Source organism: Crocodylus siamensis, chromosome 2, assembly GCF_052110815.1.
Source record: "Crocodylus siamensis isolate JL-2025a chromosome 2, ASM5211081v1, whole genome shotgun sequence".
NCBI lineage: Eukaryota > Metazoa > Chordata > Crocodylia > Crocodylidae > Crocodylus > Crocodylus siamensis.
Window position 1 is genome coordinate 100,961,982 of NC_143396.1, and position 19,165 is coordinate 100,981,146.

Consider the following 19,165-nt stretch of genomic DNA (forward strand, 5'->3'; position numbering starts at 1 on the left):
CTGGAGGAATATATTACACGCCTCCGAATTAAAATGAGGAGCTAGATCTGGAATTCTCCAGAGAACTGGAAGAGGCTGCGATAGCATGGGATAGGGTTGTCATGGGCAACTTTAACTACCCAGACGTCTCCTGGGAAGAACACTCAGCCAGATCTGACTGGTCAGATAGATTCCTGACTTGTATTGACAAATTCTACCTGTTTCAGGAAGTATACGGGCCAAGCAGAGGAAATGCACTCCTAGATTTAGTTTTGGCTAAGGGGGACAAACTGGTGAATGATCTGATGATAGCGGGTAACCTAAGTGACACTGACAATGACACTCACTTTTACTGTCTGCCATAGGGCTGGAAAATCTGTCAATAAGGTACAAATTCTTGACTTTAAGAAAGCTGACTTCAATAAGCTAAGGACTTCAGTAAGTAATGCCCTATGGGATCATGAACTGCAGGGAAAGCGTCTGGATGAAAAGTGGTCATTCCTCAAGGACACGCTTTTTGGTGCACAGAAGTTGTCCATACCTGTATGCAAAAAAAGGTGACATAGGGGCCATAAGGCCATCTCGGCTCAATAGGGAAGTCACAGATCTTATGAAAAAGAAAAGGGAGGCTTACTAACAATAGAAGCTACTAATAGGCCCCACAGAGACCTACATAAGATTGGCCCCACCTGTAGGAGGCAGTTTAGAAAAGCAGAGGTGACTGAATTCAGGTTAGGAACTGAAATCAGAGACAATAAGTCCTTCTCTAGTTATACAGCTAATGGGAGGAAAGCCATTGGAAACGTGGGACCACTGCTCAATGCATCTCGACATCTGATCACTGACCCCAAGGAGAAAACAACTCCTGAACGAGTATTTCACATCTGTATTCCACCAGTCTAAGAGTGATAACCTGTCAAATGCAAATATGACACAGAATAGTCACAGTAGGGATGATCACCTACCAACAGTCAATGTAGAGTTGGTGAAAGAACAGCTAGAGAGGTTGGATATCTATAAGTCAGCAGGACCAGATGAACTTCATCTGAGGGTGCTGAACAAACTAGCCAAAGCGATCCTGCGATGACTGGTGAGCCTCTTTGAGAATTTGTGACACTCAGAAGAGGTCCCAAAAGACTGGAAGAAGGCCAGTGTTGTGCCCATCTTCAAGAAAGGGAAGAGAGAAGACCCAGGGAACTACAGGCAAATCAGTCTGACCTCAATCCCAGAAAAAACCCTCAAACAATTTCTGAAGGAGTCGATATGTGATAAGCTAGTAGAAGGCAAAATTCTGAATGACAGCCAGCACGGTTTTGTCACGTCTGACTAACCTCATCTCTTTCTATGACCAGGTTACTCGCCACCTGAATAAGGGAGATGAGGTCGATATCATTTATTTGGACTTCAGGAAGGCCTTTGACTTGGTGTCCCATGAGGCTCTTAAGGTAAAACTAGGGGACTATGGGCTTAACAATTCAATGGTCAGTTGTGTGGTAAACTAGCTATGGGGTTGGACCCAAAGAGTACTAATAGATGGATCTGTGTTGACCTGGCAACCGGTGTGATGCTGAAGGTAGCAGAGCAAAAAATACACTGGCATGCATCAGCCAATGCATCTTGAGCAAAACTAAGGAAGTTATTCTCCAGCTGTAATCGGCATTGGTGAGGCTGCAGCTGGAGTACTGCACCCAGTTTTGAGTGCCACACTTTAAGAAGGATATGGAGAAGCTTGAGAGAGTCCAGAGAAGATCCACTCTTACAATTAGAGGCCTGAAGAGCAAGCCATATGAGGAAAGGCTGACAGATATGGAACTGTTCAACCTAGAAAAGGGAAGACTTTGGGGATATTTGGTGGCAGCTTACAAATATATCCAGGGCTAGGGTAAACAACTGTTTGCCAAAGCACCCCAGGGGAAAACCAGGAACAATGGTCATAACCTCCTAGGACAAGGTTTCAGACTGGATATAAGGAAAAATTTCTTCATGGTTCATGTGACCAGACTCTGGAATAGACTCTCAGCAGGGGTGGCGCAGGCACCCTAAAGATCTTTAAAAAGAGACTGGACATGCACCTTGCTGGGGTTGTTTGACCCCAGCAGTCTTTCCTTGCCAGAGCAGGGGACTGGACCCAATGATCTTACGAGGTCCCTTCCAGTCCTAAACTTCTGTGAATCTGGGAGTATCTTTTTACAGTGCTGTTTTAACTAGATGTTCTCTTTTCCTTCATTGGTGGCATATTTTACCTTGGTAAGTACTCTGGGATGATTACGTTCTGTACAGGTAGTCCTTGACTTATGGCGGCTCCACTTGTAGTGATCCACACTTTCAGTGCTCTGCATTTTACACCCCTGTGATTACTTAGGGCACTGATCCTCACACTTATGGCAGGCAACGGCAGAGGCACTGGGGCCAGCGTGGGACACTTACCGGAGGTAAGCTCAGGCAGTGGCTCCTCCCTGAGGCCATGTGCTCCCAGAGGCGAGATGGGGATGGGGGCTGGGGCTGGGGCTGGGACTGGCGCTGGGGAACTGCTCTGCTTCCCAGCCCCAACGCCATATGCCTCATCGGTCCCAGAGGCATGGCAAGGTGGGGATTAGGGCTGGGGGCTGGCGCAGGCTCTGCTGGCTCCAGGGAACTGCTCTGCACCCCCGCATCACCTCAGGGAGTGAGGAGGCACATGGCGTCAGGGCTGGGGAGCAGAGCAGTTCCCTGGAGCTGGCAGAGCAGTTCCCAGCCCCTGTCCCCACCTTGCCATGCCTCTGGGGCTGCGGAGCAATTCCCCGGAGCCAGAAGAGCTTGTGCCAGCCCCCATCTCCACCCTTGCCTCGCCTTACCTTGGGGAGGAGCCGCTGCCTGCCCCGCATGAGGACTGAGGACCTTATCTTTGGTAAGTGTCCCACGCCGGCCCTGGTGCCTCCCTTATTTACTGCATTACACTTCAGAAAGCTTTGTACAGCGTTATCATTTTTAGTTGATTAAATAGTTGATTTAAAAGCTTTCTAAAGTGCAGTGCAGTAAGTTTAATCTGATTTTCCCATAACCCCCTTATTATAATATTGTTTTTATGTTCCTTGATAAGGAACATAATCCAACTTTTTATAGACATCAAGGAATGTAACCCCTATTATAACATTGTTTCTATGGGAAAATGAGATTCGACTTACATCAGTTCGACTTACAGTGCCTTTTCCAGGAATGTAACCTGCTGTAAGTGCGATGACTGCCTGCACTCTGGGACTCATGATGATATTTTTACATTTTCTTTTAGAAGAAGTAACTGTGTTCACTAGTTTATTTTGTAACTCAGATGTACCTGGTTGTGTACTCCCTTCTTCAGTTGAAGAAAGATACTAGCAGGGCAGGTGTGTTGTGTGGGAAAACTGCTGGCAGCATGCAGTTTCCTCTTTCCCCTATAGAAAACCAGAGCAACACACACTATAACTAAACTATATACAAGTTTATTAATATGACAATATAAATAAGAAAAAGATTAAAAGAAAACCACACGACTTTTACAATAACAAGGATTATAGGCAATATTTATACAGTTCTATTCCTCTCTCAGGATACAGTTAACTGTTATAATAAAATTCTAACCTAAGTTTCAGCAAGTGTTTTATAACCTTAAACTATCAAAATGTAAGTCTACTTAGATATCAAGTATAAATCTGTGTGTGTGTGTGTATATAGATTTCATAGACATTAAGTCTGGAAGGGACCTTGGAAGATCGAGTCTAGCCCCCTGCTCCAGGGGCAGGAAGTCAGCTGGGGTCACAGTATCCCAGCAAGATAAATGTCCGATTGACTCTTAAAGGAATCCAAAGTAGGTGCTTGCACCACCTCTGGCAGCAGCCGGTTCCAAGTCCTGGAATGTGTGTGTGTGTGTATGTATGTATGTATGTATGTATGTATACACACAGGGTAGCCTCTCCACCACCACCACCACCACCTGATCGGTGGGAATGTCCTGCCAGTGGCTTGATGCCCTTTCAAGCTGGCAAACTGGGCTGGTACTGGCATGCCTGCCACAATTTGATCATATATTTCCAATTTTTTTTTCACTTTAGGCCCAGGCATACTGAATTTATTGAAAATTACATGCAGAGATTTGGTAATTATTAATCAACACTGGGAGTAGTGGCTTTTACGTTTCTTGCAGGTAGCAGGAAAATAGTAAATTCAGCATTATGAAAGCTGAAAAAGAAAAGCTTATATGGGCGTACTTATTATAGCTTTACCTTCTAAAATGTTCTAGTTAAGATGCCTACTAGTTTTTAATTGCCATCCATTCGGCATCCAGTCAGTTTTACTCCACACAGAAACAATATTTCTTATTCCACACATTTCCTTCCACTTGTGCTTCCTTAAATTTGTTGCTTAACAGGCATGACGTACTTTTGTGTCCCAATTGCTATTTTAATCTTGTAAAAGTGTTAATTCACAGATAGGATTCCAGCTTCTCACATGTATATGATACTGAAGAAACTTATGGTAGGTAGATATGTCAGTATAAGACAGTGAAAACATTAGGGAATTGGAGCAAATACAAAGTGGGAAAACTGTACTGGTACAGGCCTGTTCAGAGAGAGAGGTTAGGGGCATCACAGAACTGGTCTTACATGACCATTGGGAAATCACTGGTGTGCTTCAACTTCTCTTCTGTAAAATGGGGATAATTTTTAATCTCCCTGTAATGATCAGTCTTAATTCATTAATATTTAGGGGGAAAAAATCTTTCTAACTATGAAAATGCCATCATAGAACTTTATGGATGATAGCTACCAGTGCCTAGAGAACTAAGGATTGAGCTTTATTATTTCTTAAAAATGCAAACTAGGTGGTGAATGCCAACTGGGATATGTTGATTATCATGCCTGTTCAGTAGTAAAAAAGGTTTTGTAGGTCATATAAGGTCTTTAGTTAGTTATATGCAGGCTCTCCAGTCAGTTGAGGTTATGACCTAAGTTAACAGATACTATTGCTTTCAGCAGGATTATGTATTAGAGAATCTAATATGAGGATCTTATATGTTCTATTGATGTTATATAAAAATATAGAATACTTTCTCCCTTAACTCCTGTAAGTAAAACTTCCTTTAAATTTAGCAGATTTATGCTCTGGCATAAGAAAAGGCCATTTTTATAAAAGAATTTCTTAGGGTAGGACCAGATTTTTTTTAAAGAACCCTACAATGTCAAATCCAAAGTCAGTTGGAACATCCCAACTCCTCCGTTTTAGAATTCAGTCAAGATAAGCAATTTGCTTTGGTCCTAAAAAACAATTTCCTTTCCTTCACATAAGTCCGTATTAATTTAAAACAGAACATTTTGTTTTCATAACAGAAATACTTTGATTTAATCTGATTTGATAGCAGTTCCAGTGCATTGATTGCCCTTTCCCAGTCGTGTTCTTTTTCTGCAGTTGTACTCTTATAAATATATGCTTGGATGGACATAATTCCTCTAAAAAATAGTTGTCTTATTATAAAAAGAATAGGATCAAAATTAGTCAGCACACCAAATATAACATCTCATTTTTATTTCATGCTGATCAGTACCTCTAATTGTCCTGAAAAGGTGTGCATAATATCTTCTTAGAATTTCAGTGTGCTAATTAAGCAGCTGGTTTAGTACAGAAGGGGTGCATCTACATGAGATGTTTACTGTGGAGTAGACTAATTAATTGTGCAGTAAATGGCTTGCAGCTCTATTAAGCCACAGAAAACTAATTCAAAGATGCAGCCCTATTAGGAAACTAATTAACTGAGTATTCAAAAGTACTACCCTGCTGCAGAGTTTTTTTTACCTTGCAGCACTGTATATGTAGGCACTGATGAAGCTGGCCAGGGCATGAGGGTGCTTCAGTGTGGGGGATGTCTGCCAGGTAGCCCCACGTAGGAGCACTCTCATACCCCAGGTAGCCCCTCTGTAGCACGTTGAGCTAGGTTGGAATAGCTGACCCCCACAGAGTCCCCTGCAGGGGGCTCTGACCCGGCTCAACATGTTGTGGTCCCAGGCACGTATGTAACACACGTCCACCTTAATAGCATGTATAGATTTGCCCAAGTGGTTAATATTGTGACTAGTACAGAGGAATTTTGTAGTAAACTTTTAAACAGTTGGAGTGCTCATGTGGCTCTCTGCATATAACAAGCATGTGGAACTCAGTGGAGTGTATATACAGATAAGCTTTATATATGGAATTAGTGATTTAGAAAAGGCTTTTAGTAGGACCAACTTGGCCCAGAGGTCATGCAACATTTGTGCAAAGAGATCACAACTAACAACAGGGACAGGATCCCAGTTTGGGAATGCAGTGAAGACAGTATGAGTTGAGACCCCGTAAAAGGAAAACTGTAGCTACTAGACTTGTAAGACCTGCTCATTTGGAAAAATTACATTGTCTTCTGATTTGTAGTGGGGAAACTGGACTCATTTGATAACACAAGACTAGTTCAACTATATTAAAAGGCAAGAATAATACATAATTAGTATGTATAAAAGTATGCTTGGATGGATATACTTCCTCCTAAAATGGCTGTCCTCTTGCAAAAAGAATAAGATAAGAGTCAGCACATCAGATGTGCTGCAATAATACATAATGGAGCTAGACTGTCCTCAGTGGTGGCAGGTGACAGAACAAGGAGCAACAGTTTCAAGTTGCAGCAAGGGAAGTTTAGGTTAGATATTAGGAAGGATTTTCTTGCTAGGAGAGTAGCAAAGCATTGGAACAGGTTATCCAGGGAGGTTGTGAACTGTCCATCCTTGGAGGTTTTTAAGACCTGGCTAGACAAAGCCTTGGCTGGGATAATCTGCTTGGGGGTGGTCCTGCTCTGAGCAGGGGGTTGGACTAGATGACCTCCTGAGGTCCCTTCCAACCCTAATTCTCTATGATTCTATGATAATAGCTAATAAAATAAGTGATGGGGAAAAAAAGTGTAAAACTTACAACTTGTGTGGGGTTACAATCCCGTTAAACCTCAGACTGGCAGCTTGTTAAGGTTGTGGAAGTGCTACACAATCTTCTCTCCCCAAAGGAGAGAATTGCAGAATACTTCCTTTTACAGATGTGAAAGAGAAAGTAAAAAGATTACCAAATATGGGGCTAAAATAAGAAAGTTAACACAGCACTGTCATTTTTTTTCTGATGCATTAATGGATCCTTTACTTCGATATATGCAAAATGAAACACAACAAAGTAAACCAGCCTCAGTATGGACTGAGGCTGATGTGACTAAAACATACAATAGAAATTGCTATGTCAACAGAGATGGCTGCTAAAGATGCCAGGGAACGGCAACAGCATTATATATCTGCAGCAAACCCAGTGCGTATTAAGCAGGAAGTGCATGGTATTTCAACTGTGAACTTTAGACTGTGGGAAAAGAGACTTGCAATGCAAGTGATTACTTGTCAAAAAATAAAGCTTGTAGAAATTGAAGCCTATACCAAAACTAGATTATAACCCTCACCTTGCACCAACTGGACGATTTTTAATTCATTAGCCTGAAGATGACAATATGAAGTGTACTAATAGTTTAGGCACTCTACAAGCAATAGTATAAGTGTCTAGATTTATTTATAAGTGAAAAGAACAAGATTTAAATTTAATTTTTTAGAATCCTGCTGTGAAGCTACAGAGACACCCGATCTTGCATATAAAAATTAGAAAACCTTGGTACCCTGAAAACAAACAGGAAAACCTTGCTTTCCAAACAGAAAGACCTACCTCTGTAAAGAGCAGGTGTTTAAACTCTGTGTTTTTAAAATAAAGGAGTTCTCCATAACCAAACAGAAAATGGTGGAGAGAGAAATGCAGTTGAACTGACAAAAGCACCAAATGCATAGAAGCTTAAAAAGGAACTCCAGCCACAAACAAAAGTAGCTGAACTTTTGAATGCAACAGAAGATGCCTTTTAGAGTAGGAATGGAAGTTTAAAACATACAAAGGCAAGAACTGCTCAAAGGGGGAGGAACTCTTACATTTTGCAAAGCCTATGGCTGAATCTGGTCCAGGGACAGTGCATCACTTACAGGTTTTCAGAATGATTTCTACTGTTAACTGGAAAAAATAGAATACCCTGATAGTGTTGTGAAAAAGGGGGCTATCAGTCTGGTCAATGGTTATGTCAAAGTTACCACTGATCTGGTACTACATGGGCATCGGAACCATTTGCTTGGACTGGAAAATATATTTACCTTAAGAGCTAAGGCTAAGCATTTAGCCAAGATTGATTTAGTCCAGTATTGCTTTATCTTTTGGCCCTGTGAGCCAGATGAATGGCACAGAGCTGATCTGCATGTTGAATTGGGCCCCACACAACCTGTGCCTGCTGGGATTTGATCACAGAGTCTTACACCACTCGTGCACACTGAAATTAGGCCCTGAGGCTCCTCTCTAGCCCTGCTCTGCATGCCAGGATTGGGCCCCAGCTACCCTACCCAGGCAGTGGGGGAGTAGTGCCACCATTCCCTTGCCACCAAATCTCCCAACCCATGGGCATTTTCACAGACCAGGGATTGAGCACCCTTGATCTAGTCCAGTTGATCTACAGCTGGAGGATGAAGACTGTTCAACACTGGATGAAGACTGTTCAACACCACTATGCAAAGACTGGATTAGTGTTTGCAATAGCATCCACATCCACTACTTGGCAGAAATCCACATAGCAGGTATTAGAGGATGCTTCCAGTACTTGATATTACTTAGGTGCTACACTGGTAATGCAAGCAAGTAGACCAGAGGTGGGCAATTATTTTGGGCGGAGGGCCACTTACTGAGTTTTGGCAAGCCATTGAGGGCCACATGACAGGCAGCCCAGGGCAGATAAATATTAATTTTCTAAATTTTTTAGGGGCCCCACAGGCTGGATAAAATGGCCTGGCGGGCTGCATCAAGTCCACAGGCCGCATTTTGCTCACCCCTGAAGTAGGCAGTACCTTCAGAACCACCGAAAGGTACTTGCAAGACTATGTTGTATGGTCTTAAAGCAAACAAGCAAAAATGACGTGTACCAACTTTCAGTTATAGATTATTGCCGTACCACTAATGGTTACTTACATACTTTGCAAGACAAAGGATGCAAGTATACAACACAATTTCTAGTGAGTAATATATCCTGGATTCTACTCCATAACACATGTCCTCTCTACTAAGGAGTAAGGAATAGATGTACAAGCAGCTCTCTCAAGCTGGAAGCTTAGAGTAGGTGGTATTACAGCATCTAGCCTCTTGGTGGCAGAAACCAGTTTGCACTATGCAAATAACTGTTCCAAAATTAAACTGACTAGGAAAATAAATACAGGACACATCCTACCTATCAACTTTGCTGTACAGTAAATTTACTATGATCTTTTCAAGAGGTGATGTAATCCCAGATTTAGATGATTTAATTTATAGTTGGGCTGTGCACTGTGTGTATGCTCGATTTGTAGTAGGTCATAAAATCCCTTTGCTACCTAGTAAAGATGTGTATCAATTACTGTAGATTCTTGTCTGATGTACTAGTAGTGTTACGTCCTCTGAATGCACTGAATCAGTACCACCATAGGCAGTGTGGCGCACAGCACTCTACATTGTATCTTTGTCAATAAAGTCTGCTGGTGATACCTTCACACTTTGAATCGTAATAGTAATGTCATGTGATGCAAAGTCATACTGAAGATCTCTTGCCTTTGTTTCTAGTGCTCCTACTTCTGTAGAATGTAACTGCATGCAGCTTTATAGAAGCTTTGAACTTTGTCTTGGGACTGGGAGTTTAAACATCACCAATGGGAAAACAATTACTCAGGTTGCAGATCATCAACCTCTAATTTATATTTTTTACCTAAAGAAAGGTATACTAGTAATAAGTGATACATTTATGGTGTTTCATGTACAAACAAGCAGGTTTCTTGTCATAGTTTCATAAACATGGACATTCGGGCTGGAAGGGACCCCAAAGGATCATTGAGTCCAGTCCCCTACCCCAGAGGCAGGAAGTCAGCAGGGATCATAGGATCCCAGCAAGATAAACATCCAAATGTGTCTTGAAGGTGTTCAGAGTGGGTGCCCGAACCACCTCTGGCGGCAGTCTATTCCATTGGTAGTGACAGATAAGGAGACTGAAACAGAACTAAAGGTGGTCAATATGACCTCCGTGGCACAACCTAAATCCCTGCTGGTAAACAAATATTCTGGTATACCATGATACTAAAATAATCCAGTGCTAGCTAATGAATAGCTGGACCTATTCCCAACAGACTGCTTCCTGCATCCTTTTCTTTACTAATTGTACATGTATTGAGGTTGCCTACTGTGTGGCACTAGAAGAGGTAGTCTAAAAAAGCTCAGGAAACATGTCCTTCAAACATTACATGAAGGCCATTTAGGAAATGCAAATAATAAAATCTATGACAGAATATTTTATGTGAAGGCCAGAGACTAATCTTGAAAGAGAGGAAATGGCAAAACTATGTTGAGTTTGCCAACAAATGTAGCACTTCTCTAAATGTGTTCCTTTGCAGTCTGGGGTAATGGCAATGAGTCTGTATATATATTACGCTAGACAATTTGTAAGGCTTTATTCTTAATTCACTAGATATCTAAAGGGCCTAAAGTATTCTGTATGAATGCAACGTGTTCACCATAGATGGTGTAAATGTTAACACTACTGTTTTTGCAGACTGGAGTTACTGAAAAGATTGAGAGTGGAACTCAGTTCACATTTGAAGTGTTCTGGTTGTTTGCTAAAAGAAATGCTATAAAATGTGTTATTTCAGCTGTCTACCATCTTGTCATCAATAGATGCTTGGATAGATTTATGCAACCATGCAAGCAAGTAATTTATGTTATGGACAAAAGTAGCTTTTTTCTATTGATCTGTAGAGATATGCACTACGTGCTACTCCAAATCCGATGTTACTGATAATTTTTTTCAGACAACTTAGGGTTTTGTCTGGACTTGTCAGATCCAGTCTCCAGTGGCCTCCATCACATCTAGTTATCTAATTTGCACAAGGAAGACCAAGTGAATATAATACTGGAAAATGGAGAATCATTCTTTGGAATAGAATGTATTATCCAAAAAAGCAATTTAATAAAATACCATCAGTATAGTTTTAGATCCTTGAGGTAACATTATTGTATCTGTTTTGAGACCAATAAAAGAATATAAAAGAGAATGAATTAGAATAACTTAAAAGGGTGTGGTGCCTTATAATCGGTCATAAACATAATGCATTGGAGAGGCTTCTAAGCTACATCTGTCTTGCACTGCCAGAACGGCTTTTATCTTTTTGGAGTCTACTGCCAAGCTAAACTAAAAGAAACTAAATAGATAAAAATGACATTTGAACCAAACAATGTTATCCCAGTAAAACAGTTTAGATCACAAGCAATATTCTCTTAATTTTAACTAAAAATAATTCAAAATCATGACTTAAATCAACAGTTATAGTCATAATGGTAAAAATAAATTTAATGCACTATTCAATTCCAAATTCCATTAAAATTCTTAATATTTTAGCATGCTTTATGCTTTAAATGCACTGTATCTTTTCTTCTTTCTTGCATCCTCATTCTGTAACAGAAGAGCAACAATTCTTTCATTTTTGTACTGCTGTTTGGAAGTTCACTGTCCACACACAATGCTCTGTCAAGTGAATCTATTCTAATAAATGTTATATGTAGTGAATGTGTCCTATTTAACTCCATGCAAGCCATAATAAATAATAAAACCTGGGTGTCACTAGATCTAGAACAGTTCTGTTAGCATATAGTCTATGTACTGCTTATAAAGAGCCTTCTTGGTCCCTAGTGTGCTCAGTACACCTAATAATAGAAACAAACCCAAAGTATAAATAAACACTACCAATTTAACTTGCACAGGAATTGTTGAGGGAGACTTTATGCTAAAAGATGGTAGAAGTACATGAAATTTAACTCTAGAAGTAGTGGGAGAAATATCTCCCTTACGTGACTATTGGTAATATGACTTTGCACATTGTAAAAATCCCCTCAGTCTTGTTATAACATATAATATGCAGTTGTTTAAGCAAATGGCTTACTTAATCCTAAAGAGGCAAAGGAATGGAGGCCATGAAGAGACATGGCACTTATACTTTGGCAGCGCACAAGCCAATTAATTTAACAAGATGTTTTACATTTATAAACAAAACAAAGAAAACCCAAACTGCTTAATAGCATCTTCATAACCCCTAATATATGGCAACAGGGAACTAAACTGTGTACTCGTAAGACAACTGTCTGTTATATTGCACCTATTTTACGTTGAACCTTCTACACTTGCCAAGTTTACATAACGATATTGTGCAACACACAAAAGAAACTGGAAAAGTAAATGTAAAAGTGACTATCCAAAGAGAATACTTTTTAGAAAGCACACGCCTTCATTTAGGGACACACGCCAGCTAACTAGAAAAATAGTTTCAGTGTCTGTAATTCTTTGTCTTAAGGGTGCGAAGATTTAAGTACAATAATGGATTATATTATAAACCTCAGTCCTGCAGACTTTTAGCACATGCTGCACTTTAGGTATCTGAATAATTGCATTAACGGCCACAACATACACTTAATATTCAGCACATATTTTTAATGCCATGTTGAAATGAGGCCCAGGTCCTCTCCTTCACATTGGCAAATGAACAGAAAAGACAATTATCTCTTTTATTCATAGAAACTCCTCGTGGTGTCTTGGATGTTGCCGCTGCTTCTGCTCTTGAGGAGAAATTAGAGAATATGCAGGAAGAAATAGACTCTTCAGCTCAAGAGAGGCCTGATGCATCCCCAACAAATGAGGAACCTTTTGCTGAGGGATCTGGGCAAGCTTCAGAAGGTGCACAGTATACCTGAGTCTAAAATACTTTATTTCTGGGGGAAAAAAACCACACTGTTTTTTTCTAAGTAGTTTAATAAAATTAAGCAAGTAGCCCCATGTGTCTGCTATGTATATATACTCCATGAGCCATTCTAAATTTTCTTTTGAGATAAAAAAAAAATAATTATGAAATCACTGCCACATGCTGCAAACAGCTTCTAGTGAATTTTGGTCATTAAATGAAACTCACAAGACCTTTGATGAGAAGCATCCCACAATTTCAGGCCTCAAGGGCTAGATTGAGACAGTGCACAGGGTTGCTCCATGGCTAGATCAGGTGTGCAGGGCTGAGCTAGTGTATCAGAGCATACACATGGACTGACTGCAGAGCTAGGGACAGATGTTCAAAAAGCCTGAGCCTGAATGGGTTCAATCTTTGCAGATTAGACTAACCTGGCTAGGTTGAACAGGTTTGTAACCACACAGACATCCCAGAATTGCAGGCGCATGCCTGCAGTGGCTCAGGCTAGAAATCAGGGAGTGCTACAGCAGCCATCCCTTCCCTCCCACAGTGCTGAGCTGGGTGTGGGGGCATAGCCAGACCCAAGCAGGATGCTTTGACTAGAGAGGGGTCCCCCTCCGCACCCCCACTGGTTTTGATAACAGAGCATTTAGTTACACAGCAGGGAGTTACACAGGGAGTTGTTAGCATTTATCACCCCATCAAACAAAATGAAGTCTCCCTCATTAGTTCAAACTCTTCTTAAACAACTTTTTCCAAGAAAGGAATGAAGGAACATTACCAGCTACCTGTTGATTAGCTCCAAAAAGCCTTAAACTGACACTGTCCTGTCTGCCTTTGTCCTGTCTCCCACAGCATGGACCGTAGCTAGCACGTGGTATGTTAGCTAATGCTGAGAGCTGTCTGTGTAATGCAGAACAGAGGGTGGGGAGGGAATCCCTGCTTGAGCAGGGAGTAGTGGGGGGGCAGGAGGAAGTCAGGCAGGTGCTGTTGTACCTGCAGTCTCTGCCAGAGCTCCAGCCAGGGAGCAGAGGGGTGGGGCCGGCCCTGCTGGGCTGGAGCGGAGAGCAGAGCCCTGCCCAGGGTTGCAAAGCATCTGGGATGCTGGGGACTCTGGTTTAATTTAAACCAGGAAAGGGTCTGGGACAGACATTGCATAAATTGGTTTGAACCAAATCAGTGAAGTCTGATACTACATTACGTTAAACCAGTTTCAGCCATTTTCAAACTGGTTTACGTGCAATGAACATCTGTTCTGTTACAGGTTTATCCAGTTTCTGATCACTTAAACCAGTTGTGTTTAATGTCTGTCCCTAGCTCATGTGCTAACCCTGCACTGATTCAGGCCCATGGACCAACCCTATGTGCAGGATTTAGCCTGTGGATAGGCCTTGTGCCACTAATCCAGCCCACAGGGCCAAAAGGTTGGTCACCACTGGGTTACACAATTATTTGATATCAAATTACAGCAAGAGGAAAATCCCTGTTCGTCAGTTGTGACAAAATCATATTTTTTAGTCTGATTTAATTTGAAAGGTGGAATGTTACATTGTAGGAATGAAAAGAAAGTTGTGGTAAAAAAAGTGATACATAGCATGTATATGTAATGAGCTGTTTTGATCCAATTACCCTTTCTTATTCATCTTAAACTGGAACCTAAACAAAACAAAACAAAAAAACCTAGAAGAAGAACATGTGCATTAAAGAGATCCTGGCTGAGATTTTCAAAGCAATCTAGAGGATTTGGACACAACTTCCACTAAAGTTAGAAATAAGAAAGTAAATTGTTAGATGGAGGTCTAAATCCCACAACTGCTCTGAAAAGCTCAGCCCATAAGCCCAAAGTATGTTTTATTTCTAATATAAAGCATACTGCTTTTTTCTGTATTTACTTTGTTAGACTACTTAACAAGAGAAATGTTTCTAATGATTTCTGTCCTCATTTTCAGTTTCTGCTGAAAGAAAGGCATCTGAAGATGTTTCTAAGGATTCTTAAAGGTATATTGACATTCCCAGCATGCCATATCCTTTTGACTTCATCTTCCCTTTTTTGCACCTATTTGCAATTGCATCCTTTTGAAACTCTGCACATATATTGCAGTTGTGATTTTGCTTTCCCATCCTTGCATGAAAATGGCATAAGACCTTACCCTTGATGTTTCTTCTTTACTAAAGAATCATGACAATTCCATCAATATCTTTCCAATGCCGGAAGTAGCACAATTTTACTATATCAATGGTGTAATTATTTATTGACTTATATCCTGAGCTATATAAAATGGATTGAATCCTTTGGACCTGGGGGAGAACCCAATTTCCTCAACTGAGCTCCAGTTTTGTTATTTTAAGTGTAACACAACTAGGTGCTAATAATTTGGTATGTTCCTTTTCAGAATGGACATAGACCAGGATCGATCTTCCCATTTTTTTCACTTTTCTACTTGCCTTTAAGTAAAACTGGCAAGGCTGATGTCTTTCTCAGGCTGCAACTCAGCGGCTAGAGAGAGAAATTACACATAAATTGGTATAAGTGATCCAAAAGTGGTTCAAATCTATAACACAACAGAAGTTCAGTGCACATAAACCACTTTCAAAATGGTGAAAACTGGTTTAAAATAGACCTGGATGGATGTAATATCAGATTTATCTGATTTAGATTAAATTACTTTATTAAACTTCTGTCCCAGAACCCCTCCAGAATCAAGTTAACTCACAGTCCCCCAGCATCCCAGGATGCTTTGCACTTCCCCTGCAAACTCTCCTTGCAGGGTGGACAGGCTAGCCTTGGTTCAAGCTGTCTGCTCCAGCCTAACAGGAAGGCATGCTCTAGCGCCCCTGGGCTTCTGGCCTCGGCCACTGCTGGCATGTGACTGCATTTCTGGAATCAAAAGTGAATGTCTGTTCACTTGTTTATCAGTTCAATGTACACAGCTTAGGTTAACTTGCAAAGATTGAATCGACAGCCTCAGGCTTTTTAGCTATCTGTACTTAGCCATCAAGGTAACTGAAGTACATACCCAACTTTAATAGTAAGCATCTGTCTGTCTTGCGAGACAATAGAATTATGTTAAACAAGACAACAGTTCACTGAACATAATCCCCACTTGAAAGATAAAGTGAAGCCGGAGTGAGCTCTCCAGGGTGCAAAAGTCTGGGCAGAGTATATGGAGATGCTAAGCTACCCACACACCAGTGTCCCTCTCTCAGCCTTGCTTGTTTAATCCAAAGGACAAGAAGGTGCCAATACATTTCCTTTAAGTCCTTCTAAAACAATGGAAATACTCATGCTTAAAGTTTGGTATTCACTCAAGTTTGTCTTTTTTGACTTTCAAAATCAAGGATTTTGTCCAAGTGTTACCATTCTGTGTGACTATACCTTCCTAAAGGAAAATATAAGGTGTTGGTATGAACCTATAAAAATCTGTTGATTGCAAGATCTCTTCCACTAAAATCAGTGTTTATAACAAAAGGTAACATTTAAAAAAAATAGAAACTAAGTAGAAAAACTCAACTCGGGAGTTAACTTCTTTTCAAACAGTTTTCCATCTGAGAAGCTGTAAAAAGAAGAGGGAAGTAGGGCAGAAATTAATATGTTGTTTACCAAAGATCTGTAAATATATATGTGCATGCATGCATACACAAAGCATATATTTACACAACATAACGAAAAACATGCCTCATTTTTTGTTTGCTCCTTGCTTGTTCTATCACCCAATAAAATGAAAAATCACTTGACCCCTTTCAGCTTCCTATGATGAAAAAAGCAAATTTTGTTTTGTATTGTGTTAATAAAGTGACCATATGTCTTGCTTTTGTAAATGATATACCAGGAACTTCTTTTGGGACAGATGAAATACCCTGGGCTTTTGCTTTATTCATTAAAACTTTTTTTCCAATAATTATAAAATGTTTGGTTGAGATGCAGGGTTCTACACAATTTTAGCATTGTTATATGTGCAAGCATGATTTGCAAGATAAACTACAAGTTTTCAGATAAGAATCCATAGTTTAAAAGCATTCAGACCTGTTGTAGTCTTCCTGTGTTCTTTGCAATAGAATAATTGCTCTATTACTTTTTTGTAATAAAAAATGGTTGAAAACAAAGAGCTGATCTTTTCCGACCTTGAATTGAGAACTTTTTTAATTGGAATCCAATTTTGAATCTATGGAGGAGGGCCTCAAATCTATCGAGGGGTGCCTCAGCTCTAACGAGGCAAGAACCACTGCAATAAATACATCCAATGTGTTGAGATAAGACCATTCAGAACACTAAATTACTAGGAAAAAGCTTCCAATCTGGAAAATGTAAATGTGATTCTGTTGAACTGGATGGTGACAGTAATGGAACCGATACAGATCTAAAGGAAAGAGAACTTTTACTTTATATATAAATATTCTGCAGCCCAGCCATTGCTGCCACAAGTGTCCCAGGTTTTGATTTTAAAAGTAGTGTATATAGAGGTTGTGATGCATATTCCACTACATATAGGATAAAAACAAACATTGAATGAATTTAAAGGAGCATAGTAAATCTGAGGTGTAAGAGATGGTTTTGACATGTTGCTGTCAACCAGAATACGGGTGCCCAATACTGCTGCTTACCATGTGATTCCACTCTGAAACATGATTTTGTAAAAAATATCACTAGCATCATGCATGTCTAAGTACAGGGTTTCTCAGGGCCCCTCTAGATGTTCAGGTAAATGTGTGATAGATCTGTTGCATGATGCATACAGTTGCGCCTCCTGCCATGCCACATGCATGGTAGGTGTGTAATTGTGGGAACCAGCATGGAATTCAATCATGCCTTCTTGCCAGTGCAGGGGGAGCCTAGGATTGTGATCCTGGGTTTTTCCTGCACTGGCAATTAGCAAGCTCGCACAGCTGGGAGCCCCACATTGCCATAGCTGGGATTCCCACAGCTGATGGGGCTCCCAGTTGCAGGGGGACATGTGGCCACATGTTTAATTAAAGGCATGTCAAGAAAGAGTCACAAAGTTATTACATTTTTGTGGAATGACTTTGCGGCTTATTCCTTGTTTTATCATGCCGTTCATTGATTGAACATGTGGTTGTATCACAAGCTAAAATGTGATTATCTGGTTGATGACATCTTAAGTGTAATGTGTAGATGGGGCTTTGGTAATTTCACATTTGAGCCTGATAGGTTACTACTAATAAGCTGCCCCTTCTCCCCCCTCAATTGCCAGTGCTGCACGTCTCAGAGCAGCAGTGGTCTACCTCCAGTCCATGGGCCAGATCCAGCCAATGGTGTTGTGTCATCCAGACTGCAGGCCCCGCTGTGAAATTTTCCTATTTTAGGGAGCCCCGTGGGCCTGTGTGTTAGATTGGGTATACAGAGCAGTATTGGGTCCAGTCCTGCTGTGAGCAGGGGGAAGTGTGAGGCCTGATCCTGGTGAGTGGGGCTGGGTAGAAGCAGCATGGGGTACCAGAGCCAGATGTTGACATCTGGGGCCCAATCCAGCTCACAGACTGGCCCCGTGCCACTCTTTTCACTCCTAGTGCCAAAAGATTGAACACAACTGGCACAGAGGACTTAAAAATTAGGGGGCATGTCTACATGTGCAATTAATGTGCCTGATTTTTCTGCGCAGAAAATTCAGGTGCATTAAACTGTACCCAGGCACACATCTGAACATGCACCTACCGGGAGCAAATTTGCCCCCAACAGGGTCAATTCAGTCCAGGGCTGCTCCTGTCCCAATCTTCCCCCCTTCAGCAGCCAAAGGGAGCTTCAGGCTCCTCCGGGTGCCAGCCCTGGGCTGGCAGGGGACACAGGGGTCAGGTCTGGGGGGCAGGGGGAGTTGTCCCAGCTTCAGGGCAGCTCTCCCCCACCCTGCAGAGATCAGGGCTGGCCCCAATTACACAGCTAGGAGGGACCTGCCCCAGAGCTGGGACAGCTACCCCTGTCCCACAGAGACTGGGGCTTAGCCAGGCAGAAGTTGTGGCCCTCTGCTGCACGTGAGCTTCAGCACTTTAGTTAATACATCATTTTTCTAGCACTTGTATGTATTGGTACTAGCAAACAGTGCATTAGACTAATTTAATGCACAGTAATTAATGTGCAAATGTAGATGGTGATGCTTTACTATGCATTAGATTAGTTGAATGACAAGTAAAGCATCTTGTGTAGATGCACCCAGACAGAGTTTTTCTGGCTTAGACAGAACTATCAACAACAGTTAACACGTTTTTTAGTGTATACTCCGTAGGTTGTGAGATTTTTAAAGTAAAGAGCAGTTTATGTGGCTAGTGCACTTGTTGATATCTTCAAAATAAGAAATCACAAGGGCTGCAACACCAGCATCATTAACCTGTCATGTGTG

At 41.1% G+C, this 19,165-nt stretch overlaps 1 protein-coding gene across 2 annotated transcripts in view; it reads left to right on the top strand.

The window, feature by feature from the left end:
- LOC149870575 (uncharacterized) overlaps positions 1 to 19,165 on the top strand; it is a 42,466-nt gene that overhangs the window by 21,314 nt on the left and 1,987 nt on the right. For both annotated transcript variants that reach the window (XM_090036530.1, XM_090036531.1), the window contains exons 5-6: positions 12,656 to 12,814; positions 14,768 to 14,816. In XM_090036530.1, the coding sequence (XP_089892656.1) occupies positions 12,656 to 12,814; positions 14,768 to 14,814 (206 nt within the window). In that variant the 3' untranslated portion in view covers positions 14,815 to 14,816. The remainder of the gene's footprint in view (positions 1 to 12,655; positions 12,815 to 14,767; positions 14,817 to 19,165) is intronic.